Source organism: Tachypleus tridentatus, chromosome 13, assembly GCF_004210375.1.
Source record: "Tachypleus tridentatus isolate NWPU-2018 chromosome 13, ASM421037v1, whole genome shotgun sequence".
Taxonomy (NCBI): Eukaryota; Metazoa; Arthropoda; class Merostomata; order Xiphosura; family Limulidae; genus Tachypleus; species Tachypleus tridentatus.
This window is the reverse complement of record NC_134837.1, coordinates 41662227-41690137: the sequence shown is the minus strand read 5'-3', so window position 1 is coordinate 41690137 and position 27911 is coordinate 41662227. Positions and strand designations below refer to the sequence as shown.

At 31.4% G+C, this 27911-nt stretch overlaps 1 protein-coding gene across 1 annotated transcript; it reads left to right on the top strand.

Annotated features, from left to right (window-relative positions):
• Positions 1-11: 11 nt before the first annotated feature.
• On the top strand, positions 12-26501 carry LOC143241086 (centromere protein L-like). The gene is made up of 11 exons (XM_076484609.1): positions 12-31; positions 850-1029; positions 3336-3448; positions 4891-4981; positions 5875-5922; positions 7700-7857; positions 10904-10991; positions 11427-11535; positions 20676-20778; positions 22403-22465; positions 25513-26501. The coding sequence occupies exons 2-11, from the start codon at positions 852-854 to the stop codon at positions 25588-25590; spliced, it is 1029 nt and encodes a 342-aa protein (XP_076340724.1). The 5' UTR covers positions 12-31; positions 850-851; the 3' UTR covers positions 25591-26501.
• The last annotated feature ends 1410 nt before the right edge of the window (positions 26502-27911 follow it).

Here is a 27911-nt window from a genome sequence, read left to right as displayed (position 1 = left end):
TCGTATTGCTTCGAGTTCAGCGCCAGTGAGGGTATTATGTTAATACTATTATTACCAATTAGTATAGGTATCATTTATAACTTGGAGCATACATACTAACAACATATTAACATACAACAAGAAATCACTTGATCTTTCTAGGTTTTACTTACATGCACATCATTCATGAGTGTAAAAATTTGAACCTATATTTACATTTCAAAAAATCACCAATGTCCTTTTCATTCTATTAAACGTTAAACCACAATTTGTAAAGTGCCATTATTGCTACGTGCAACTCGTTCAATAAATCTCAATACATGTTTAAATTACGTATGACCATGTTAGGAGCTTTCTAATGTATTAGCCCATAGCTGAAGAAATGTATGGGCTATTAATTTCAACTCTTCATATTTAGAACAGGTTAATCCTTAAGGTGTTGAAACTGTTTTATTTTAACAATAATTATATATTTTTAAATATATCTTGCATTATAGATGTAACTGTTTCGTTTTTAAGTTAATGTTGGTGCAGGCTAACATTTATTTTTTTGGAAAATGTCCACATGACTAACAGTTGCTTTTATATGTATTGTATTATGGCAGGTTTTATTGAATTTGTTTAAAATGTTTCAGATGTATTTGTTATGCTAATATCTGGTTGTGAGAGGCATAACAGATATGTTGTAACTCGACATTTAGGTATGTGTATGTATAAAAAATTAATACATTGCATTAAGAAGGTTGAATTTAAAAACTGTTAGGGAATGCCACCTGATATACAGCCTTGTGTAAAAAAAATGCACATACTAGTGTTAATTTATTAAAGAAAAATTAGTAATTTTTGTAATCATTTCCATCTTGCTTATAGACATGAAACAAAAAAATGTTGACTCCACTCCACATGTAAGATCAGAATTTCTTCCAATGTCATTAAGAGCCAGATCCCACAGACACACTCCTTATAGTAAGACACCAAGGGTGAGAAATCTCACAGGAAGGACTGAAAAAACAATAGAACCAACTGAGCAAGTTGCTTCTAACTTAAAAGGCAAAGTGTTTGTTTTAAGTTCTTATAAATATTCAAAGCAACATTTTTCCATTTTATTATTAATTTACTTATTGTAATTTTAGCAGTTTTTATTTATTATTTCCCACTTTATCCATTTTAGTTTAGTGATCTGTCTAAAGAATGTGATTGTTGATTATAACTATATACTTGATTAATGGCAAAAGAGAGTGTGAAACATAGATTCTTATACATGGTCAATGATGCCTCACTGCTGTAAGTAAACTCATACATGTTAAACAGTTCTCTTTCTGAACAAAGAAGAGAGAAACCAGATGATTTTCTATAGGTAGAAAATGCGGCTCACTGGAGATAAAATGGAAAACACACAAAATGTTAAACAATTTTAAAGAATTAAGTGTTTCACGAAGTGATTTATGTGACATACTACCTAGGAATACAATAATACAGTATAAATTACTGGTTGTGACTGTAATGGGAGATGATTTTAGTTTAAATTTATACTTATTTGAGGTCATAATGAATACTTCATTCCCCAACACTTTATAAATAATTGCTTTGAACACATAAATCATAATATTTTAGCATGGAACTATAATTGTAGCAAACCATGTGACTGTGTAAACGTATGAATATATATATGTGTGTGTGTCCAAGGCCTATAATTACTACTACTACTCTATTTGAGGTGTTATGTGTGCATCAGTAAAAACATTACTGTTCTGGAGAAATTGTTGAGTAAAGTAACAGACCAATGCTGTAAAATAGTTAAGCTGGATTGTCAAAAATATCTGAATACTCTCTAAACAGTTGTTACGAACCACACAGTATACAGAGAACTTAGTGACTATAAACAGATATATACACCAAACTGTTAAAGTAGTAGGGTTAAAGTATTTACAAATTACTAGAATATATTTCAGGTCACTCAAAAGTATTGTAGGGTACTGAAAGATATTCACATGTAATCTTTGTAGTCACCTATGTAACAAATTTACCATAATTAATCAGTTTTCAAGGTAGTCACTTGGCAAACAGTATCATTTGGATGGTCTGTATTGCATATTTTCCAATAATGTGGTAAATTGGAAGGTGCAGCCCTAAAACTATTTATAAAACATGACATTTTATGAAACTTAATACTGTTTTGTTCAGACACAAAAATTTGGATTACCTATTTTTATTGCATTATATTATTTTCTTATAGTATTAGTGGAATAACATAGTGACTGCAAAAAATGTGTATTTTTCTGTAGTGGACCTGGATCATTGATAAATCAATCCTCTTGTGTAAGTCTGATTTTACATGTATATAAAAGTATGATTAATAATGTAAATTACACAGAAGAGCAAACTCTGTACAGTAAGATGTGAAAATGTGTATTAAGCAGTAAAAACATAATGGAAAATATAACCTTTTTTTTATATTCATATTACTGCTTGTTTCAGTTGCACAAAAAATTGGGGATAACTGAGTATTCCGTAGTGTTTTTCTGCTAAACTTATCCACTTATAAGTATCTACAGGATTTTATGATGACCAGAAAACCCACTTGTAGAGAAAAATATATTCCCAACATCAGCAGAAAAACCAAGATTTGGCAAAAACTAGTAACAAAATATGACACTCCAGTTAATATCAAATTTATTCAAAAACCAGGCACAAAACTAAGGTCTATACTATTTAAAAACTACCCTGACAAACACCACACCAACATTAGTTATAAAATACAATGTGATAACTGCTATGACATCTATATTGGAGAAACAAGTAGAAAAATGGAAACCAGATTCAAAGAACACAAAAAGGCACCTTCACACGTTTTTGAACACTGCAAATCAAATAAATACAATATAACCGTAGAAGACACCCAAATACTAAATAAAGAAACAAACATAAACAAATGCAAAATTAAATAAGCCTTACTTGTACAACAAATCAACCCCAAAATAAATCAATACAAAGGAACAACTTTATACCTATATTAATAAACATAATCAAACATCTAAACATGCTCTCTACAGTTCTACACTCAATTATACAACCCCTTCAAACATGTGGTCAGCTATTGGTAGTTACCTCTTTCTTTGTTTGTGAACCTGATGATGACCAAAGAAGGTCAAAACATTGTTCGCTCCTCTACATAAAAAGTTTTTCAACCTATACCAGCCGTTTTTACCTATATATTTCTTTACAGGATTTGTTCTTTTCTATAACTTGGCACTTGATTTTTAAATCACATTTTAGTATGGCTGATACCATTATTTTAACTTAGCTATTTTTATATATAGAACTGGAAATGTTGTTATTATTTGTTATTTTAATAGCTCTTGTGAACAAAACATGGCGCATTCACAAGGTCAGCCCTCTTTTCCAGTTTGACAACAGCCCTTCATCCTTGAGGTTATATTCAAGGCTTTTGAAGGCTCACCTTGAGGCTGTAAGTGTTTTGTATTTTCCTTGTAAAATAGCTAGCTTATTTTAACTCACTTTAAAATAAACCAATATGTCAAGTTTCACACATTACTCGTCAATTTAATTATTGAACAGTTATTTTAGTTTCCTTCATTTCCTATATGCATGTGTCCCTCTGTGGGACAGCAGTAGATCTATGGACTTAAAATGCTAAAATCTGGGGTTTGACTTCCCACAGTGAATACAGCAAATAGCTCAATGTGACTTTTCTGTAAAAAACAAACAAATCTACAGATGTTGACCTTTATGGATGGACTACGTGTGTGGGTTGAGGAGTTGCTTGTGATTATAGCCACACAAGCGTTTCTCAAAAATATTTTATCATGAAAGTACAGCATCAAATTTGCTTACAAATGTGCTCATATATAATTACTATAAACACACCAGTAATTTTAAATCAATAATATTTCAAAAACTGATACTTTGAAAATTTCATTCAAACTGTAGAATGTTCATATCTACATCTAAAGTTAGAGTGTGGCTAAAAGACTGAAATTACAGTTTGAATATTAAAAAAAAAAAAGGAAACAGATGTGAAACCAAAAATCACTGAACACCTGATTCACATAAAAGTTAGATGAGGAAAATGAATGACATTATTTTATAACTAGGTTTACTGTATCATAAGTTAATTATTTTATGCAGTGTACATAAATAGAGTTGAGTGTTGAGGATCAGTTAATGTTATAAACTAATTAATTCAATGAAATTGTAATCAAATTGATTACTGTTATGAAAATAATCAAATAACCAAAATTAGTGTGATGAATCAAAAGTAAAACATAAGAACTGTAATTTAATCCAATTTCAAGTTTTATTAAAGAAGTTTAAAATACATTTGAAAATTTGGTTATAGCTTTCAAGTATTATTCATTGTTTTAGGTTTCTAATTATATAAAAATGTTGTATATAAATGCACAGTACCGTATCTAGAATTGCATTAAAAATTTTGAGTTCTAAAAAGGGTTTTAAACTGTGAATTCTGCACCTGTTGCTTTAACCAATGATAAATATGTAAGGCTTAACAATGTGGAATTTAATGGCTGATGCATCATTCAAAGGAATGTGCATTTTTCTTTTGTTTAATTTAGTACCAAGTATGTTAGTCTATGTTTTTTTAGCTAACAGATTATTGTCACCCCAAATCAAGGTGAAATTTATCCCTGGTTGTAAAAAACATTGTTGAAGTAATGGTTTTTTTTTGTAATGAATTTGTGTGAATTAAAAGTTCTTGCATATAAAATTATTAAAAAATTAATTTACCAAATAATCATCGTCTTATAAAAATGAATTTGTTTACTTTTTGTTTGTTGAATTTGTATATATTTTTTTATTGTTATGTATGCATAGTCTTTTCAAGGCAATTTTGAATCTTTAAGTTCTTCATTCTCTATAATTGCTCTTCAGAAAGAGATTCAAGGGTATGGTGTGATGATTGGCTCAAGTAATAGCATAAAAACATGTTTTTCTGTGTATGAAGGGCTTGCCAGTTTGAAAGGTATGTAATTTCACAGATATTTAGTTTGAAGTATAGACAAGTACAGTGTACACAAAAACAATTAACATTGTAAAGGTTATTATATATATATATATATATATTGAATGTATTTTTGTTTTATAGTTGTGCTCTATAAGGAAATATGTTAACTAGTTTGAGTTTCTTTCTTGGTGTTATTTTAATAAAATCATATTGTCATTAATAAATGATCTGAAATTAATATACATCAAGAAAAATTTCTGCACACAAGTTTTAAAAATTTATTGTCATGATCATTTGTGTTTTATTTTCTCTATGCAGTATTTTAAATTTTAAAGAATTTATTTTGTTTGAATTCACTTCATCATATCTTAAGCTTCTATTGAAGGAGATTGAATATGTAAGCCAATTACTACTATTTTTATATGCCCTTGAATAGTAGACAGGTGCCAAAGAAATGGAAGTTGGCTAATGTTACTTCTCTTTATGAGAGGTGTTAAAAATTGCCCCAGTTATTATAGGCCTATTAGTTTTAAATTAGTGATGGGAAAAGTAATGAATGGGAAATACAAAATGCTTTACAAAGTCACTTAACAAAGTTTAAAATTTTGTTGGATAATCATAATTTTTCCAAGGAAAATATTGCTTTATTTATCTTTGAAGGGATTTTTTGAAGAGGTTACTGCTTATGTAGATGAGAGTGCAGGTATGGATTTTATATATCTGTATTTTCAGAAAACATTTGACAAGGTGCCACATAAAAAGCTTGTTTAAATACTTCTGTATGGAAGGATAAGCTGATTTATTGGATAGGAAACTGGCTGCAAGTTTAGACCAGTACAGTTTTGTGCATTAATATGCTGTAATGTTAGAATGTTAGAAACTTTATACTATTGTATTTTTTTTATATTCAGGTGATAATGAAGCAGTAGAAATTAAAATACGAGTTTCCTCTAAAACAGGCAAGTTTTTAAAAAATTTTCAAAGTCCTCTAAATGTTTAGTAATTACCTTATGTTCATGTACAAATTACATTTAATGCTTTTATGTGTTAATAATTGACATAGAGGCTTTCTATAATGAGAGAAATTGTGGATGATGACAGACACAAAAGTCCATCAGTGCTAATGTACTTGTGAAAATTTACCACTTGAATGTTGCATCTTCTGTCAGAGTTTTGGAAAACTGATGTTAACCATGCTGGTAATATTATTTTATCAACATATTAACTGGTAACCAGGGTTTAGTTTCTTTGTTGTCAGTAAATTTGATTTTAATATAAACATTTAGTAGATTAAGAAGTTACTCATAATTTGTTTCAAGTTGAAATATAAATAAAATTCTTTGGTCCTACTTTGTTGCAATAGTTAAAAAAAATAGTAACAGTAATTTTATTGTTTATGACCAGGTAACATGTATGGACTACAGTACTTGTCACTTGGCTCAAAATGTGTTACTGGACTGTTGCACGTTTTCTGATTGATATTATTCCAATGTCAGTAAAATATTTCACCACAGCATTATGATATCTATTTAACCAGCTTAATGAATTTGTTTGTTTACAAGTAAATAATCATTATTATTATTGAACAGTGGCATATTTCATTTTTAGCTTTTTCTTCATATATCTAGAGTGCATTTATACAACTATTCCAATTACATGGTTACTTTTCATTGCAATGTTTAACTGCTCTAAGACTTTTAGCTATAGAATTTATATTAAAATATTCAGTTTTGATAAAAAGTGTAAGAATTTTTCTTTCTAATTAATAGACATTAACCTAAATTTCATTAACAAAAGTATAATGAAATCATAAACTTTGAACCTAATTTGCTACCTTTTTGCTCGGTCTGAGAAATGCATTGTTCTCATACACAGATATTTGAGTCAAATTTGAAAATAATTTGTTTTCTTCTAGGAGCTTAATTTAAATTTAAAACTTTTTGAAGAACCATTTATAAATTGCAGATAACATACAATAATTTGTCATTGTTTTCAAGTACTTCACCTACACAAAAAATAAAACAATGTTAAATGGAAAAAACATTTAGTAGCTAACTCACCAATATTTAACACTGAACTTATTTCAAGATTTATGATTTCAAATGCTATGAATAGAAGTAAACTCATTTATCTGATAAGATTGTGAGGTTGTAGAATATAAATCAACAAAATCACACTCCACTTGTTATTTTTATTTTGGATATATCATTCTTCTGATGATTTACTTATAAATGATTTTTTAATCCCCTCTATTTGCAATGGGCCCTACATGGTCAGATGTTTAAGGCACTCAACACATAATCTGAGGGTCATGGGTTTGAATCCTCGTCATGTCAAACATGCTTGCCCTTTTAGCCGTGGGGGCATTATAATGTGATGGTCAATCCCACAATTTGTTGGCAAAAGAGTAGCCCAAAGGTTGGAGGTGGGTGATAATGACAAGCTGCCACCCCTTTTGTCTTACACTACTAATTTAGGGACAGCTAGCACAGATAGCCTTTGTGTAGCTTTGCATGAAATTCAAAGCAAACCTTTTGCAATGAGCTTTAATCAGTCATATTGGACATATATATCTAATGGAATTTGAACTGAGAGTAATTTTGTTTGGACACTATGTTGAGATAGAAGTGAAAGCAAGAAACTAGCTTTAATACTAATTATATGAAAAAGTTTTAGACTTATGCTATTATGTAAAGAGTATTTTATGAAATCTTTTATTTTTATGCCCACTTTTAGGAGGAGAAAAAGAGGTGTTCTGTGGCATTCTTTGCTGTGTTGAAGGATCAGAAGATACCCTCAACTTGTTAGCTGATTCAAAGAGCTTCACACAGTTGCCCGTCTTACTCACTAAGGGACAAGTGTCATTCACATCTAGAGTTTTAGATTTCATACAGGTAAATGTTTGTCCATTCCTGTAACTTTTATCTATTTTTTTAACTGATAAAGAAATAATTTAATATAATTCAACTTTTTCACTCTTTCTTCACACTTCACTGTAAGCATAACCTTGGTCGACGATACTGTAGATTTACAGCTAAAATTCATTTTGTACCATTAACCTTGAATTTATATTGTTTGTTATAAAGATACTGTAATACATGGGAAAAATATGCTGATATGTAGTTCTGTAGTTTAATTAAAAGTGTTATATGATGCATTTAACCCAGATATGTATTATATCTGTATAAGTTTTCAACTGCATTCTCAATGATACTGCTTGATTTAAAATATTACAAGATTCAAACAGCTTTACCTTGTATACTAATGTGAAATGGCAGAAGTAAATTATTTATATATATATATATATATATATATGTGTGTATGCATGTGTGTATACATCAGATTGTCAGAGCTTTATTAACAGTTTTTATATGCTGAGTGCCTGGTATGGCCAAGTGGCTAGGGTGCTCAACTCGTAATTTCCGGGTTGCGGTTTCAAATCATCATCACACCAAACATGTTTACCCTTTCAGCTGTGGGAGCATTACAATGTGATGATCAATCCTACTCTTTGTTGGTGAAAGAGTAGCCCAAGAGCTGGTAGTTGGTGGTGATGACTAGCTGCCTTCCCTCTAGTCTTACACTGGTAAATTAGAGATGGTTAACACAGATAGCCCTTTGGAGCTTTGCGTGAAATTCAAAAAAATAAACTATTATATGTTGTGGATTATTTAAACAGGCTGTAAAGGTGTTAACTGTGTCTCTCCTCTCATTCCATTTTTAAATACCTCTCTAAATATGTACTATGTACTAAATATGTAAGCATGTGTCATAAATTTAAAAATAGCATTATTATTATGAAGGGTTGTGTATATCATATTAAAATGTTTTGAATATGCAAATCAACAAGTCATTTGATGGATATAACATTGTGATTAAACAGCATTTATTAAATTATATTTTAACATTATATGGTATTTGTAGATAGTGTGATGTTCCCAAACTCCTATCATTTTTGTTAAAGGTATGTAGTAGTCTTCTCTAATGCAAAATATTAAAAAACTCAGATCATGTAAATATGTGTTCAGATTTTATAAGATATTGTAAAAAAATTAATTTGGATTAACTTGGGAAACCAGGACCATCTAACAAAAAGAGACTTGTGAAGTCATACTCTGACAATGGTAAGCAATGGCTTGTAGCAGGAAGGAGTCCATAAACACAAGCCAGTGGTAAAAGCATTTATATGTCCCAGGCCACATTACTAAAGAAAAAAAGATTAATCTTTATCTGTAAGAGCAATGAGGTATGGATTCGGCAAGATAAGGCTTCCAGTTATACCTCCAATTCAACTGTTGTATACCTCTGGAAAAGCAACACAAGTCAGATTTACACAAGTTGTTCCTGCAACATAGTCATTCAGTCTTGCATACCTTCAGCAGATGGAAAATAAATTGAGTATTTTTGCTGTTCTAAACAAAGACATACTGGTCAAATTATTAGACACAGTGTCTATGGACTTCTGTGTGATTGGATTAGTTACAAAAAGCTGCAGGGAAGGGGAGTATGTTATAACTATGACTGCCTAATGATGAAGTGTTTTTTTAAATGGAAATCACACTGCAGGGCAAATTCCAATATGCATAGTCATGGACTGTAGTAATTTGGTAAGGTTCCAAAATCATTCTACCATAACATACTCAACCTGTTTAATACTAAGTTGTTCAGTTATCACAATAAGAAAATAAATATTATTATATACTTCATTTTGAAATAAAATGGTACATTTTCAATGTGCTTTTATTCTTTTTCTTTTGTCAAATTTCACTCAACCTGATATTTAAGCCCTTGTTAAAATGTCTTAGGTCAAATGAAGTATTAACCAAGTGTATCAAGCAGGATTGTTTTTCAAGAGCAAGTTTATTTCATTCTTTTATACTGGAAACCCTTACTAATTCACTTTAAAATTAAATCTTTCTATGTATTGTTTATGGTTCATAAAAGAGAGTAAATAGAAGATAAAAGCATTGATATTGTGACATTACTGTACTAAAATGATGTAACCCAAAAGAACCTCCAAACTACTGATTACAATGTTAATATCAGTGTGCTAGTTATGTCCTCACCCATGACATCTCGGGTTGATCAAAACTAATTTGCACACGTCTTATGTGCCACGTCCCTGCAGATTACTTAATATGTTACATTGGAAACTTAAGTTTTGTTTATGTGGACATAACGGTGCTAACATGATGCTATTCCATCACATAAGTAAACTTGTTCATAAGTTATAGTATTTTTTAATATGAAAAACAGCATCTTAGGTATATCCATAAATATTTCCACCATGTCCTGTTAATTTTGACACGAGGATGCAGGTCCATTCAACTGTAGGATATAGAAACAACACTATTGTTATATGTGGCTTTAAAGTTTCTGAATAATTAGAAAGAGAACAGTTGGCCTCATGTTCTTATTGGGTTTTAGCTGACTACTTATTTTTAGTTCTTACACTAATTACTTTTTTATTTTAGTTTGGAGAAATTCTGGGTTTTACATGTAAAATTCTAAGTGATTTTTTCACATACACATATCTGTGGAAGATTTACGAACAAGAATAATATAATTAGAAATATATGAAAACCACCATTAATATTTTATAAATTTAAGTAGTCTTGGAATATAGTTTTATGTCTCATAAAAATATTTAATAGATCCAAAATGTTGAATAAACTTTGTCAAAATATGTTAAATCACTTCCTTTAAAGTCTGTTATAGCTTTTTTTTAACATTTTTTGTTTGACTTTGGGCATAAAATTATAAAATCTTATTTTGTGCCCAAAAGAGACAATTCTTATTTTTCCATTCAGATACCATAACTTGAATTTTTACATACTTGGCAGATATATCCATAGTTTGACATTTTTTGTTTATTGATATGATATTTCAATATTAAAATCTAAGAAGCTAACACATTATGCATGCTTCTTTCTTTGGCAGACTAAATTTGACTGTGTGGCTACACCACTGGTATTTACACCTCTTGAGCTCAGCTGGATGATTTCCATGTGGGCTGGGATTTTAAATGGTAAAACTCTGACTCAATTCTTTAGTCTAGACATAAATGCTTAAAAGCTTTAAAGATATAATTTTTCATCTCTTATTAACTTAATGTTTTACACAGATTTTATTAAAACATAAATCTTATACCATAAAAATAAAGTTTTTACCATAGTTTCAACTAGTTTATTAGTTGTTAATTTTTCTCTCTAATTTGTGTGTAGGTAAACATAAGTTGGGCAGATATTTGTGAAGTGCATGATTTGCTGGTTGAAAGAAACAAATTCACAAATAAATCAGTTCAACTTTCTAAGATATGGAAAAAATGATAAAAAGTAAAATGTTCAAAGAAGTTATAAAAACAAATTACATTTACAGAATAATATAACTCACAGCATGTATGTCTATTTTGCATCACAATAATTTGTAGTGCTGCCTTTAAATAAATACTTTGTATATTTAGAAGAACGACCAAATCGATCTGTTCAGTTAGTTTATTCTGTACCACTGAAGCAACTTCAGAGCATTACATATAACATACAACAAGAATCAGCACGCAAGATCTGGAACTGGTAAGTAGATTGAAATTCACTTGCTAATTTCTGTTCAGATTTTGTGTAATAATAGGTTTTGACAACTATCTTTCTGATACAGTGCTTATCTCCTTTTACAAAGTTAGCTATTCTCATTTGGTGCTGCCCTGTAACTGCAACCTTTTTTTACTAATGCATACCACAAACCTTATGCTCCCACCAGTTGGAATTGGAAGATTCCAACATGTCTCGTGCATCACTTGTTAACCAATAGAAGCATGACATGCTCGTGGCTACACTCTATTATGTAACTCACTTCTTGTTTTACAGCATTTGAGTTCAGACATCTTTATTTTGTTTCAGTTAGGACTTGAAGTTGTTTCACTTTCACTTTATTTTGTTCAATTTCACATTTATTTTAAAAGCATTTCTTTACCCATGTTATGTTGCCAAATCTTTTGCTTGTTTGGCAGAATTCAAGCATGCACTCAAAAGTTCTTATTAACACTTTAAGTCAACTTATTTCATCTGTAACAATACTTTAGGCCACAAATACTGGCAACCCATTGGGAATTCATCAGCCTTTGTGTACAGAAAGTTTGAGTTTTCTATGGACATCCTTTGTTTTTCACCTGTGCCTTTTGTTTCTGGCATAACTAACAAGGATCTCTACAGATTTTCTACTGTTCCCCCCCCAACGTACAACATGCCTTCCTGCATCCTTTCTATGGATTTTGTTTAGTCGTGAATGATTTGTGAGGACTGTATCTTCCTTCTTGATTGGGCATTTTAGGTTGTGGTGCTTTACTTCATGGACCCTTTCTACAGGTCCTACATATGGCCCAGTTTTTGCAACATTACATACTTACCATCTTTCTAGATTCCTTGTTGTCTGGAGTTCTATTTAGCACAACAATTTTACACCCTTTCCTTTCCAGTGATATGTTTTTCCCAGTCTGCATCTTGTATGCCAACAGTATTGGTCTACCAGACCACTGTATCATAGTTCATTGTTTTTCCAATCATGTAGGGCACACAAGCTTTTGTTCTGAAGGCTAGCCAGTGGGTCTGGTGGCAGCTTTTTACATCTCAATGGGGTCTCATTCTCTTGTCATACGGTTTCTTTATCCCTTTTTTTTTTTTACTCTCCCCGAGTCCAGCGTACCTGTTTCTTTCTTCCACTGTAGAATCCCTGATCATGCCAACCTCTTTCTTTATCAGTTTTTCCCTCCTTGCCCAACAGGATTTTAGACCTACCTACATTGTTGGGAGGTTTACTTCTACTTGTTTGATGTTCCCAAATTGACTAGGAACTGTGATCTGTCCCATCTCACTCCATTTGTTTATGCTCCTCAATTCACCAGAGCATCCTCTCTTCCCTGTGATGGGTTTTTGCTTAGGGATTTTGGATGATTGAGAATGTTTTCTCCAATGTTTATCTCCATATTCCATCTTAAGGCATTCTTGTCCTTTTCTCTGGTTTTTCCACTGTGGAATGGTGTACTGGTTTCATGTCTTTTCCTTTGGGCTGACTTAGTGCCTTCCATGTTTGTTGGTTGGAGTGGTCCTTTGCTCTACAACTTTGTACCCTGGGATTGTGCTTTTCCTCTTCCATGGACAAGTGGCTTCTTCTCACTATTCTAAATGAGCATTAGCATGTCCTATTCATTAGCTTCTTATCAACAGTACAAAGGTTGTCTAGTTTTTCAGCCAAATGAAGTCCTTACATTTATACTTCATAGTCCTTTATTCTTTAAGGGTTCTTATTAACCCTTCCTTATTGGGATCAGTCTTCTCCTCTATTTTCTTATTTGGTGTTGGTCATTCAGTTCATCCTGTTTGTTCCCTCTTTTCTTCTCCTGAGGTTCTATCACTTTTGGGATAAAGTTTTTTTTATTAGTCCTCTCCTACCCCTTGGTTGAGCTCATCTAAGGTCCTTTTAATGGGTCCTCTGTGGCCAATGGAACCTTGCTTGGGTTCCTTTGGATTCTCTACAGTCTGAATTTGGGATGAGGTTTGCATTTTCTTTTTATCACCATCACTGTGCTAGAGATCCTTGCTATTCACTGGCCTTGAAATTCTTGTTTTATATCTAGGAGTTGATCAGTCATGTTTCAATCTGATCATTTAATAGTTGTGGCTCATGTTTCCATGAATACACCTGGTTAGGACTCCCAGTGCTTTTCCACATGGATCTTTTGGGCCCATGCTGTTCAGGTTAGATTAATGTTGTGTCACATACAGTGTTCCTTCAGACTTATGGTGGATTGTTCTCTCTACCAGAATAGGTTTACACAATGGAATAATCTCTTCATTCTATGGTTTCCCTGGCTTGGCATTTAGTGGTTTGTATCTTTATGAATACATTTACCTACTCCTTCTTTCACCAGTTGGTTTAGTCTCCTGTTCCCGATCATCATGTTTTGGCTATGGCTCCCTTCACTTAGATTTGGTTGAATACATCCCCTTTCACTTATCCTCCTTTCCAATTACTTTCTCCATTTGTCTCCCTTCTTCATAATCTGTTCTTGGCCCTTTGATTGCTCCTTCCTGGACTGCTCATTCATCATCTTCTCCTGCTCCAGTTTCAGTTATTCCTCCCCTTCTTCTTTCTCTGATCACTATTGTCAATTTTACACCCCAACCTTTCTGCTCTTTAACTTCACACCAGATTACAGTCTTTGGTCTCTGGCTAAGTAGACTGACTCTCACATCAGGATGTTGTTTCCTTTCCCTCATTTCCTTTGTTCTTTATTCCATTCATTTCGGATGTATTGGCTGCCTTCATGTTCCAGTGCTATCAGAATAGACATTCATGTTGTACTCCATTTCATTACTTTACATCTTTTTGCTTCTCTTGCATTGTGTTTCTCTTTTTTCCTTTCACTTCAAGAGGATTCCATCTTCTCTTATCCTGTTGATAGCATCAATCTTATTTATTTGCAATGCTGTTCCTTGTACAGTGTGCCACAGTCCATGTTTTTTCATGTCTGTAGTTCATTCTTTCTTTCTTTGTCTTCAACAACCTGTAAGATTAATCCTTTTCACTTAATTTCCTTTCTCATCTTTTCTTCTCGTGAAGATACATACAGACATTTTTATGTCCAGTACGTGCTACTGATTGTTATATTGTCCATGCAGTTTTCTTCAATGGTTCCTTTTCCTGACTATTTATTTCCAGGCAATCCTCTTTCTCCTGGGATCTTTCTCCCTTTACTCTTCTCAGCTGGATTCATTGTTTCATCCATTGGTTTATTCCTAATTTTTGCCTTCCTATCTTCCATTTTTCCTCACTTTCCATCCACCTCTTCGCTTTTTTCCCTTGCTGTCCTCTAGGTTGATCTTGAAGGAGGTTTTATGTTTGGGCATGTTGTCCACCTAGTTAACATTCATCTCCCATTATCTCCATTGTGTTGTAGTTTCTGAATTCTATGGATATTGCCTACTGCCTGTGGCTGTACTTCACACTTTGCAACATAGATACTTAATGCTTTCTTTTCTTACAAAAGCCCTTGCCTCACATTCATCTCTTAGATCTTGCTCTGTGTCAAGTAGTGCCTGACTAAGTATTCTCTAACTATTAAATCTGCATTGTGTGTTATGTTGACTGTGCACTCTTGTTCATGGATCCACATGGTCATTGTCAGGATTAGGTGTTCTATAAGATCACTTGCAGGTGAATAACATCACAGTATTTGCTTCATAAATATATCCATTTACAAAATAAATCTTCATCCTACCAACATTCCACAGAGTTGGTATTGAATTAGAGTGAACCAATCCACCTAAGTCTTTGTACAAGTAGAAGTGTTCAAGAATTGTTGCACATCTTAATCCCCAATTCTTGGTCCTCTCCTATCAATGTGGGATGTTGGTTCTTTGTATAGGAAGTATTGGATACTGTATATCTGCTATGTATAGTCTGATGTGCCCTAACCACATTATGCCTCGTATTTTCCACACTTGTGTTTCCCAAATTATACACAGAGGTGAAGAGTATACTTGGTACAGAAGTGGTGTGGTGCCCTCATTTTTCTCTCATGATCAGGGGTATCCTCTGGATGCTTTTGGGTGTATCTATTTTTCTTCCTTGCAGTGATCTCTCCTCCATTTCAGTGTAGAAGTCTAGCTAATATTGTGAAAAGAAACAAGTACCATATTAGAAGTTATAATTTTCCTACACTAAAAATGTATTTTAGATAAATACTAACCTCTCTCACATTTTCCACCCATCCTTCCCACAATTGCCATAGTTTGCTCCTTCTGCAAAACTGAAGTTTGAGTTAGGTAGAGGAGTGAAGAGAAAGCCGCATGCATCACGTGAGCATATCACACTGTTACTGGTTAACAAGTAATGCATGATAATTGGCATGAAAGGCACGTTGGAATCTTCCAATTCCAACATAGGGGGAGCATAAGGCATAATTTTGCAGTTATAGGGCAGTACTAAACAAGAATAGCTAATCTTGTGAGAGGAGATAAGTGCCTATTGGAAATACATTTTCAGTGTTAAAAAATGATAACTTCTTTGCAACTTTATGTATGGTGAGATTAAAAACAAATGGTCTACATTATAACAAAACTTGCAACTGAGAATCAACTGTTGGTTCAGAATCATTTAAGAGGAATAACTTGATGAAGATTTTGGCTAAATAATATTCATGAAAATAAACAAAATTATCTCTCAACTTTTTTATGGTTACATAGTATTAGTAAACGTCCTTAAAATTCTAGATACTGCAAGGTAGCAAGTTTAGTTAGAAAATTCAACTCTTCATAAATCAATGAGATATAAACATTTCTTTTTCTCACTATGGAATTGATAGTGAATTATGCACATAACTTACTTAGAGACCCACTATGTAATTCATAAGCTGAAAATTTAAATTGCAATTTATTTGAATTTAGTCATCATTAAAAGAAAAGAGGATAACAGCATTCAAGATTGGCAAATCAGTTATTGAAAATTCAGGATAAAGTGTGTAAATAATTTATTTGTACCATTAAGCATATAAATTTAGGTAAATGTTTGTTTCTTACAAAATATGTGCAAAGTTTTCCTATATTTGAGCAAAAAGTCAGGAAATACAGTTTGTTTGGAAGAATATGGCTAGGTGTGAAACTGAGTTCAATGAATGTTAAAGTTAAACAGACAAAACAATTTTATTAGAGTTGTAACAAAGGGAAACTTGGAACAACTTCTTGATAGTACTAACTCGCACAATGTCTCTAGTGACAGTGGTCATCGGACTCCCTGATACATTATTCCACTCTTTTTTCAAGTGGAGTAATTACTAGTTTGTGTTAGATTGAAAACTTTTATTTAACACAGACAATTGTTGATTAATTAAACAGAATAAATAAACACCAAATTAAAATAATTAACACTAACATGTTGATTAGAAATTAAATAAGGACCTAAAACTGTAATAATACAACAGAGCATTATTATCAGTAATCTTTTTAATAATACTGTTTATTAATTAAACATATGCTTTAGAAAAGAGTGGGAGTTGTACCAGTTCCCCTTTTGCAGCATCAAAATGTTAGTTTTAATGTATGTGTTATGTTTAATACTGATTCTACTCAACATCTCTTGCATCTTATCTTATACACTAGCCCAGACATTCAGTATATTTTACTGAAACAATGTAGGCAGCTGCTAAATGTACCATCCTGTACTTCACCATAACTGTCAGCTCAAATGAACAGAACAAGTTATTATGCACAACATTTTAAGTAATGGGCATTATACAAATAAAAAATTGCAATTTTCATGCAAATGACAGTTAATATGTTATTACCTTTTCGACATTGTCAGTAGTTTTTCTTAACCCTATCTTGATAGGTCACAGGTCATGTCATTGCATTCAAAATTTTATTGAAACTACTATTTTATGAATTTTTGTCAATAAGTTTGGATTCAAGTTTTAGATTATAGTTCAAATTTAATGTTATATATGAGTTAATTTCTTAATTTAAAAGTTAATATCAAAAGAATATATCTAAATACCAATTTTAACAAGTCACGTGGTATGTTTAATGCAGTACTAGTACAAATTAGGAACTCAAATTACTAATATCATCAAGTCAAAATATAAAATAAGAACCTCACATGTTTTTATTTTGCTGAGATATGGCTTATGTACTGAATAAAACACAATGGTCCTGTTCAACTCTGTTTTTAAAACAGTCCCTTATATACTCTTACTACAGTATATGATATGTGAATAACCAATCGACAGCTTAGAATGTCCCCTTTATGGTTTTCTTAGTCATTTTAATCTGTGAAAAAGACAAGTTTAATAATTTATTTCTAAATATTAATAATCTGTATACATATATAATCTCTACTAATTGAAATGTGACTATATATTACAAAATACTTGTCCTTGAAAACACAGGGAAAACTAAAGGTCAGTTTTATATTATTGGACATACAACAAATGCATGTGCACCACCTCAGTGCAAGTTATGTAATGTTAGGTAGGTGTAACTGGAAGGCCAATATAATAAAAAATAATAAATATGTGTAGCATTATTAGATGTTAGCTACTTACACTAAATATTTGTATTTTTACGTTATAGCATGTGGTAACTCTAGCAAGAAAAAAGCATAATTTATATTTATTTCCTAATTTTTTATAATGGTTATGAGGTTGGCTAAGTGACAGACCCCACATAGCTAGATTATAGAAAATAACATAAAATATAAAGTCTTACTTAAAACATAACATTTAAAATGCATTTAGGAGGTTTTAAAGATTATACAAATAATATTTGAGGTTTTGGGGACAAAAATGTTTTTTTAATTAGAACATGAAATCTCTTTGCACTCGGACTAGTAATGAAACAGACTCTATTTTTACAAACTGATCTTTAGTAAAAATATTCCATTAAAAAATCTGATTTTTTGTATACAAAATACTTGTAATCTTTACTAAAAGTGCCCCAGATTTTGTGAAGAAGATACACATGCTGTATCAAAAGGTAAAGAGCAAATACTAAACATGTGGAAATGTGTAGACAAATTCATGTATGTTATACCGAGCTTTTAGTGAAAGGGTTAATGGGAATTAGGAACTCAAATGACTGGTATTGACAAGCTAGAATATAAAATAAGAATTATACGTTTTCCCTATATGCTGAAATATTACTTATGCACTGAAGTGGCCCCACTTCAGTCTACGTTTGGAAACTGGTCCCTTATATACGCTTACTTCAATATATGACATGTGAATAACCAATCAAAAGTTCAGAATGCTGTCCCCATAATCATTTTCTCAGCCATTTTAAACTGCTTGAAAGCCATCTTGTTCTTTTGACCCAAGATTTCAAGCAGGTAGAATATGTCTTTAGTCTTCTTCAAATCACATATTCTTCAGATAAAATACAGCTTAGTTACTAAGCTTAATAACTTTTAGTGAATTTCTTTGGTATTGATGTAGTTATTTATGAATTTTTTATTATTTCGAATGCATCTATAAACTTAAAAAATACCTTTGTTTCACATTATTCATGTGCAAAATTTAAAAGGCTTAGCAACCTATGACAAGTAGCAAATGAGGATAAAGATGGTCATAACTAGAATATAGAAAATATAATTGTTTGCTGTGCTTATTTTTTTAATGTTCTAGTTTTAAGAAAAATAAGTTTAATAACTTATTTCTAAATAGTAATAGTTATATACATATATGTTATATAACAATTGAAATATCACTGCATTTTACCAAATACTAGTTCACTAAAGTCAACTATACTTTACTATAGTCTTTACTATACTTTGTAAAGACTATAGGTCAGTTTTAAATAGTTTTATATGGTAAAATGAGTGCACATGCACCATGTCAATGCAAATTCTGTAGTGTTAGCTAGGCATGACTGAAAGGTCAATATAATAAAAATAATAAATATACATTAATGTATAAGTACAAGATTTGACTAATCATTTGTATTTTTTATTATTGTTATAATCTGTCGTCATTCTAGAATAAAAACATAATTTATACTTATTTCCTATTTTTTTATGGTGATTATAAGGTTGGTCAAATTTACAGACCCCACATATTTAGAGTAGAGAAAGTAGCAGACAAAATATAAAGTCTTAATGAAAACAAACATTTCAAATGTATTTAGTAGGTTTTAGATATTACATAAATAGTGAGTTTTTTTGTGTGAAAAAAAGTTTTTAATAAAAATCACTTTGTGCTCTGACTAGTAACGAAACAAACTTTATTTTCACAGACAAATGCGTAGTAAAAATACTTAATTAAAATATCTGGCTTTCTGTTTATAGAAACTTGCAATTTTTACTACAAATCTAACAAATTTTGTGTAGGTACATGTAGCGCATCAAGTGTTATGGTATAAATACTTGTGTATACTATACTGAGCCCATTGCAAAAGGGTTAACAAAATAAAATAAAAAATCCACCATCACCTGACAAACTTTCAAATGTTTAGAACTGTCTTCAAATTCCTGCTTAGTGAAAAAGCATTTGAAATTGGGCTTTAAAATGAATGTATCACTAGAAATGGCATTTTCCATTTATTTTAAAACCAAATACAGCTTTAAAAAATGTAATTACATTCATAATACAAAGCACTTCACACTGCTAACAGAGTATGTTAAAAGTGAACTTTTGGTAATTATCAAAAACATTTGTAGAAATAAAAAATATTCTGTAAAAATTAGCTTCAATTACATAACTAATTAGTAAAGAGATTTTCAAGTAGATGATGTCAGTTAACTCATTTTGGAATAGACATCAAACATTTTACAACTATTCTTAAAGTATGTTATTATGTAGTTTGTTTTATTTAAAAAGAAAATTTCTTGTTGACATTAAACTCAAATTTAGTTTTAGTAACCAAATGTTTTAAAATTATACTGTTAATTAGCAAAAAGAAAGAAAAGTGTGAAATTCTTATGTAAAGCTTCAACAGGTTTAATTGTGTCTTGCTATTGAACAACTAAGGCATTAAACATTTGATAAACAACAATAATTTATTGTAATTTTATCTTGTATCTCTTTGATGTGTACTTTATCTTCAGTTTTAATTTGTTCCCAAGTATCAAAAAGGGATTTGATTTAAGAACTTTTGAATAAAACTACATATTACATAAGTATTCATTGTGAAAGAACTAAAACTGTACAAAAATCAATTATCATTTCTAGTATTCATGACCAGTCGTCAGATGAAATGAACGTTGAACAAGTAACTGCCTTTCTGGGAAGTTTGGAGAAGCATTTCCATACTATTCTTGGCATTGACTTATCTGTAAGTGTTCCATAATGTTTGATTTCCATTGAAAATTTTTATCATATCCTAGTTAAATTGTATAAATACTAAAGTTTATTATGCACATAAAGTTTTGGTTTTCTTGTTGGAATTTTCATTTTAAACCAAATAAGTAGTTGAAATAAAGAACTGGGTATATGTTAGATGTTTAATTACACTATGTAACAAAATTTTTACTTTTTCTTTTTTCTGGGCAGAAAGTGTTATATCCCAATTGTTTATGCCTAAAGTAAATGGAAAATACCTATTTTTCTCTTCAAACTTTGCTTTTGTGACCTGGGTAATGAAATTTTCAAATTTACCCATTTTTCACAACATTGCAGGTAGATTCAGCACTCAGTAGCTGACAGAGAATTTTCTTGAACTTACAAGAATTTTCAAGAACTTTCTTGAATGTTGTAGAACTTACGAGAATTTTCAAGAACCTTTTATAATTTTCTAGAACCTTCCATAGTAATATATATATATATATATATATATACAGGGGCTCACCACTCACCACTTCAGTTTAGTTTTAGTTGCCTAAGTGAACACATAGACCTATCAGATTTTATCAGAGATGACATTAAGAAGCTGTAAGCATTCTCCAGACACATTCTGCTATGTATGTGGCTAATTTATCACAATGGACTGAATTCTCTGTGGGGAGGCACAATGTCAAGTGTGAGCCACTAGTGGACCTCCAGAAGGTGTTGTTCCCACCATTGCACATTAAATTGGGTCTTATGAAACAATTTGTCACAGCTCCTGATAGGAGTCTGCAGCCTTCAAGTACCTTCGAGACTTCTTCCCTAAGCTGTCTGAGGCAAAGGTCAAAGCTGGATTCTTCGTTGGACCACAAATAAAGAAGATACTGGAGTGCACAAAATTCCCCAAGAAGCTCAGTAGGAAGGGAAAAAAGCTTGGGGCAACTTTGTCGCAGTGGTTCAGGGCTTCTTTGGCAATCTGAAAATTATGTGGAACTGGTTGAGGTTTCCCCATTTTTACATAGAAAATAGGTTAATTTCTAAATTTCATTATCCAGGTTATAAAAGCAAAATTTGAAGGGAATAATGGCCATTTTCTGTACTTTTTCAACATAAACAATTAGGAAATAACACATACTATCCAGGAACAAAATTTGTGTTGCATAATGTTATGTAACAAGTTATATTATAAGTCTGCAATAAATATTTTGTTATATGCAAAGAACGTTTTCATAACACCAGTTCTGCAGTAATTTTTTTATTTATTCTACAAAACATTTTCAGTCCTATTTTTGAAGTTCTTTTAAATAATTAAGGATCTATCAGATTTTTATAAACATGTTGGTTTAAAATATACATGTTAACCACTAAAGCTTTTGATAAGTTAACATGGTTTAACTTTTATTTCTCTTTACAAATTCAAATAATACTCTTAATTCTTTACTTATTAGTAACTTACTTTATATTCTGTAAATTAAATATCTAAGAATTTCTGCATTTTGTTTTAATTTGAATTCAGAGCTAGTACATTATTCGAATAATACGTTTTTATTGATGTAAGTCTTGATAAGTTTTTCTGAATGTGTTTATAAAGAAATGTATCATTACACTTTTCTTGGAACTTTTACCTTTTAAAGCATCTTTGTTTGAAAGAGATAGCAACACCTCCAGCAGCAGCACATAGTTCTGGAAAATTAAAAGTGAGTATTTAATAATAATAATTCCTAAAGTATATAGTCTTTGCATTAGATTAATGAATAATTAGTTTTCAGTAGAGGTACTAAACATACTACTGTACCTGACATTACACTTTATTTTTACTCGTATCTAGTCTATCATTTACACACTATACCATGAAATGTTTAATATTTAGATATATCAGAAATCATTTTTAATGATTCATTTGTTACTGATAATATTACAAAGAAAAAGCTTGAATTCCATCAAGAAATTAAATAGATATGTGTGTATCTACTCTTCGCACAAGAATATTTATCTTAAGTTTTTCTGATACCATATCTTACCTCTCCTCACAAAATAGCTTTTCTTGATTAGCACTGTCCTCCATCAGCACAAATTTTCAATTCATGCCACTAGTCTTCCACTTCTGCATATCCACATGTAAATGATCATGCAGCAGCTCTCCACCAACAAGAGTGCAAGACAACTCCTGTCCTGTTGTAACCAGCCACCTCTTCATGCATTTATTAATCACTTCTCAATTGGTATATTTGTTGATGTTTCCATTATACTACTGACTTAATTTTCATTTACTATTTATTTAAATTTTTATGCTTTGTTATTATGAAATACTTTTTTTTTTTACTTTTTCTGGGTCCTTTTGCTAGTGTGTTGTGGATCCCACTCTGTGGCAAGTGATGCCTAACTAGTTATACTTTTTTTTGAAAGACCATCCTCTGACCATGCTCAATATCAATTAAGTTGTAGCCCTTCATACCACAGACCTGATGTACAATTCTAGATGCCACCAGGTATTGGTAGTGTCTCCATTTTATTGTTATCTATGACTAAAAAATTACATCAGAGGTTTGTGTTATGCACGTAGTAAAGATGAAGTGTTCTGTTGGATTGCTAGTAATTCTTTTACTTCATAAGTATGTTCATCCTGGACTAACATGAGTAAAAAGCAGACAGAGATTGCTGCCCATTTCTGATGGCACTAAGGCTTTTCCTACTACAGACTTGACGTACAGTTCCAGATGCCTTTGAATTTTGGTTTATCAGCTCCATTGATATGGTAGCTCTGCTTTTCAAAATAGGTTATTGCAATCCTACGGACTCTCCAGTACATCTTCCCCCCCTTCTTCAAGTAAAGTTCTTATCACCAATTCCTAACCACTGGGGTGGACAATGGAGGCTTGTCCTCCTGAGTGATAAATCGTAACACGTAATTGAGAGTAGGGCAGTGGCATTCTGCAGGTGTTGGTGATATACATTGTACTTCGTACTATGTACCAGATGCTGCCAGATTTTAGTTTTGGTACCATGCCATATTCCTATCTATATATATCTGACAGATTGTTCTTCCCTATTGTGACATTCCTACCATTCCCCAGGTGTACAATCCTGGTAGGTCTGGTTTTGGTTGGAGATGGCCCAGTCATGATAACTATCATGTGTAAATGGTGTGAAGCTGTTCCTACCATGGACCTGATGTAGGGTTCCAGATGCTACCAGGTTTTAGTTGAAGCATTCCACCATGTCACAAAAATATATATATATATTGTAGTTTGCCACTCAAGTTGAGATGGTCTAGCTAAGTAAGTCCTCATGTGTGCTGGCTGGTATTCCTCCTCAAATCATGGACTGGATGACAAATGGCCACTTCTGCCAAGTTTTGGTCTGAAGATGCTCCCTAGGTTTGCAGTCCTTCTTCCTACCATCTACTGAATGTGTTTGTATTTTGCAGCAGTACATTTTCCTACTTGTGTAGGAAATATTTTTCCAACATATTGGTGGAAAACTGCTGCATAATCATTTGCATATAGATATGCAGAAGCAGAAGGCTAGTGTACAGACAGAGGGCAGTGCTAGTCAAGAAAACTATTTTGTAAGAAGAGTTAAGTATCTTATGAAAATACATTTTCAGGATGGGAAAATGCTAACTTTCAGTTCACAGATTATATATCTTAACTCTTTCCCATTTTTAGGTCAGTTGATAATTTTATGGATATGTCTATTTGACTACTTTCCCGTAGTAGGTATAAGTAAAGCATATCCTTCTGGTATTATTGAATGAAAATATAAGGAATTAATGGGAAACTTTCTTGTACTTATCCTAGGCTTACATTTCCTGTCGTCATTCATATGCATCTTTGAGTGTTACATAAAGCTCTCTTCTAATATCATACATTGAACTAAACCAACAAGTTCTTTTTGCCACATTTATGAGTGTCAGCTGTATATCAAATAAATGTAGTTGTCTGTCATATATGATACTCGAATACTTTAGCATTATATCCTGTAAATTGCTTTTGGAAACATATGAATGTATTATTACTGATGCATAGTGAGTGTGCCAGAACTTTTTACAAAACACCATTCATTATGGTGTTGTGTACTTCATTTTACACTACTTTCTGGTTTAGTAACAATTTATGGTAGAGGAGACTAAATATCAGATGCAATATACAATAACGCTGAAAAAAATTAGGCACACATTTCAGAGATTCTAGAGGTAATATGAATGCAATACACAAATTACGATGGACCATAATATTTTCATTTTCCACATAAACACCATATTGCACTGAATTCTGATTTTTGAAAAGTTTGCCACTTTTCATGTAGATATACTTAGTAAATTCAGAATTAGTGTTAAACACATTGCATACCAAGTTACAGAAACAGAGAGAGTAAACAAAATATGAAAAATGATCCTCAATATACTTTTACACAGTGTCAGATACATTGGACATTTAAATAAAAACAATATACTATAGCCACTCCTCATCCATATAAAACAAGTTTTGTTGCAGTATATTAAAATAACATTGAAAGTTTTGTAACTTCAAAGCTAAGGTGAACCTTTTTTTCATTCAATTCTCTGGTTGATGTTTAAGAAACAAGTGGCTCTTAGTATTGATTCACCTGTTTGTCTGTGTTTTCAAGAGATTCAGTTCAAGTACAAACTAAATATAAGATTTGTAGACAACCCGTACTTTTCCAATTGAATTGTTATTTGTGTTAAAAGAAGCAACTGTTTATTTCAGCATTTTGTTTCTAGATTTTCTCAACAACTATGATTCACAAGATTCTTCGCCATATTACCTGTTTGTCTCAAGAAGCTTTACTGAGATCTTGATTTTTTAAAATTTTTACTATAAACATTTTATCTTAAGTTTTATTTCAAGACTTTTAATTGTGAAATTTTAATGTAGGCTTAGAAGACTACTTCTGTTCCCCAGAAGTAATTTTAAAAAGTGTGTAAAAACAAACTGTTAACTGCATAGTTTTAAAAAATAAAATGCATATTTATACCTTTAATGTAAATACTATCACAGTTTCTTTTTACCATTTCAAATAGAAATGTTCCTGTAATTTTTTATGTATGTTATTATGAGCATGTCTAATGTTTTAATTGACTTAACCTTGTCACTGTGACATTAAGTACTTAGTAAAAATATCAAAACATCATTATATGAGAATTTTAATGTAACCTACTCTATTTTCATAACAGAATATCCTTATGTCTAAAAAAACAATTTTTATAAACTACATAAATATTTAAAAAAAACAGTTACTTCAAAACAGAACAGTACATTCTTGGTGCAAAAGGTGGTTAGCTTGCAAGACTATGAAACTGATGGTCCATAGTTTCTGACCCATTGCCATAAACACATCCTTCACACTTTAGGACCGTAAGTTACTATAAAAGTGACCACTGGATCTCACTATTTGATTATACTAGTAGAGGTGATGTTGACTCAAGGCTATCAAAATGAAGAAAAGCTAGCAGTCTTTATGTAGCTCTGTGCCAATTTCTGAAACAAACTTTATTGATATCCCTTGAGATTGTTTTATCTTTAGAAATAAATAATTCATGTGTGTTACTAATACTGATAGCCAATTTATTTCAAATTGGAATTCATTTTGCATAAATGCAATTAGAAATATACCAAAATGGTTGTTATAAACAAGAACATCTTTATTAATAATATAAAGGTACAATTTTTGTGTACTTACATAATAAAATAAACATATTCTATGGATAAACTTTGTAGTTTAATAAGATTAGAATTCACTTCCAGCTATGGTATATAGTGTTGGTATATGGATATTTTACCTCCAATATAGATCTTGTGGCCTGTTAGTTAAAGCACTCAACTTACAATCCCTGTCAGTGAATGTGCTTGCACTTTCCATTATGTGGGCATTATAATGTTATGGTCAATCCTACTATTCTTTGGTAAAATAATAGACCAAGAGTTGACAGAAGATGGTGTTGAATAATCGTCTTTCCTCTAATTTATCACTGCTATTTTGGAACATGTAGTCTCTTTTGTAGCTTTGGCATTCCACTCAAACCTCAAATGTAATTTATGACATAAAGAATTTTGTGCAAATTCAAACTGGATAGTGGTGAAATACAGTGACAACTAAACATTGTTTCAGAATAAATGTTTTTACTCCTGTGTATAACTTCATTAAGACAATTTTTATGTAAAGGAAACACTGATCAACTTTAACAATATATCAAAGATAACTACCATGAACAATATGAGCTGGATAATAGCCATAACACTTATTACTTCCTGTTTAAATGTACTATTTCACAACAGTAATGATGTAAATAGGCAGACCTTCATCAGGTATAATTGAGGTTTTTACAGGTAACTGTGATGTAAACATCATATTCAAATAAATATTGTATAGAAACATTCTGCAATCATTTTTATGTCATACACACTAAAGAAAGGATTACAGTAAAAACTTTTACAGCTCTAAACTTTAATGTACAAACTAGTTTTATATTATAATCTGAGTTTAATTCATTCATACAAGATTCTAAATATATTCAAGGTAAACATTTTTTATAGAAAGAAAAGAGTAGGTACAAGTTAAAAACCACCTTGGCTTACAAAGTCTATGGAAGAGAAAATTAAAAGAAATACATTACAAAGTTAAGAAACTTGAATTGATTGATATGACAGAAGATTTAAAAGATTATAGATCAAGAAAGCTGATGAAACATTAGGATGCCAAAAGGCTGTGTAAGAAAATATTGGCTGAAAATGTAAAAATTGACAGTAGCATGGAGGTAAGACCCTTGTGGAATAATAAAGGAAGGCTTGTACCTGATAACTACAGAATGACTCAGAATTAATGCAGTCATCTTATTTCCATCTATCAACTTTTGAAGGTGTAGGATACTGTTTAAATCTTTGGAAAAACTGAAGAAAAAGCAAATAGATGGAAACAGGTTGACTGCATTAATTCTGAGCTGGCAAAGAAACGTTTAAAGAATGATAAAGTTCCTGGGCCAGAAATATTCCCAAGGGTTTTGAAGGAGGTTAAGGATTGAATGTGTGAACCACTTTCTGCTATTTTTATCAGTCCTTGAATAAAGGCCAGATACCAGAAGACTGGAAAATTAGCTCATGTAACTCCTCTTTCCAAAGATGA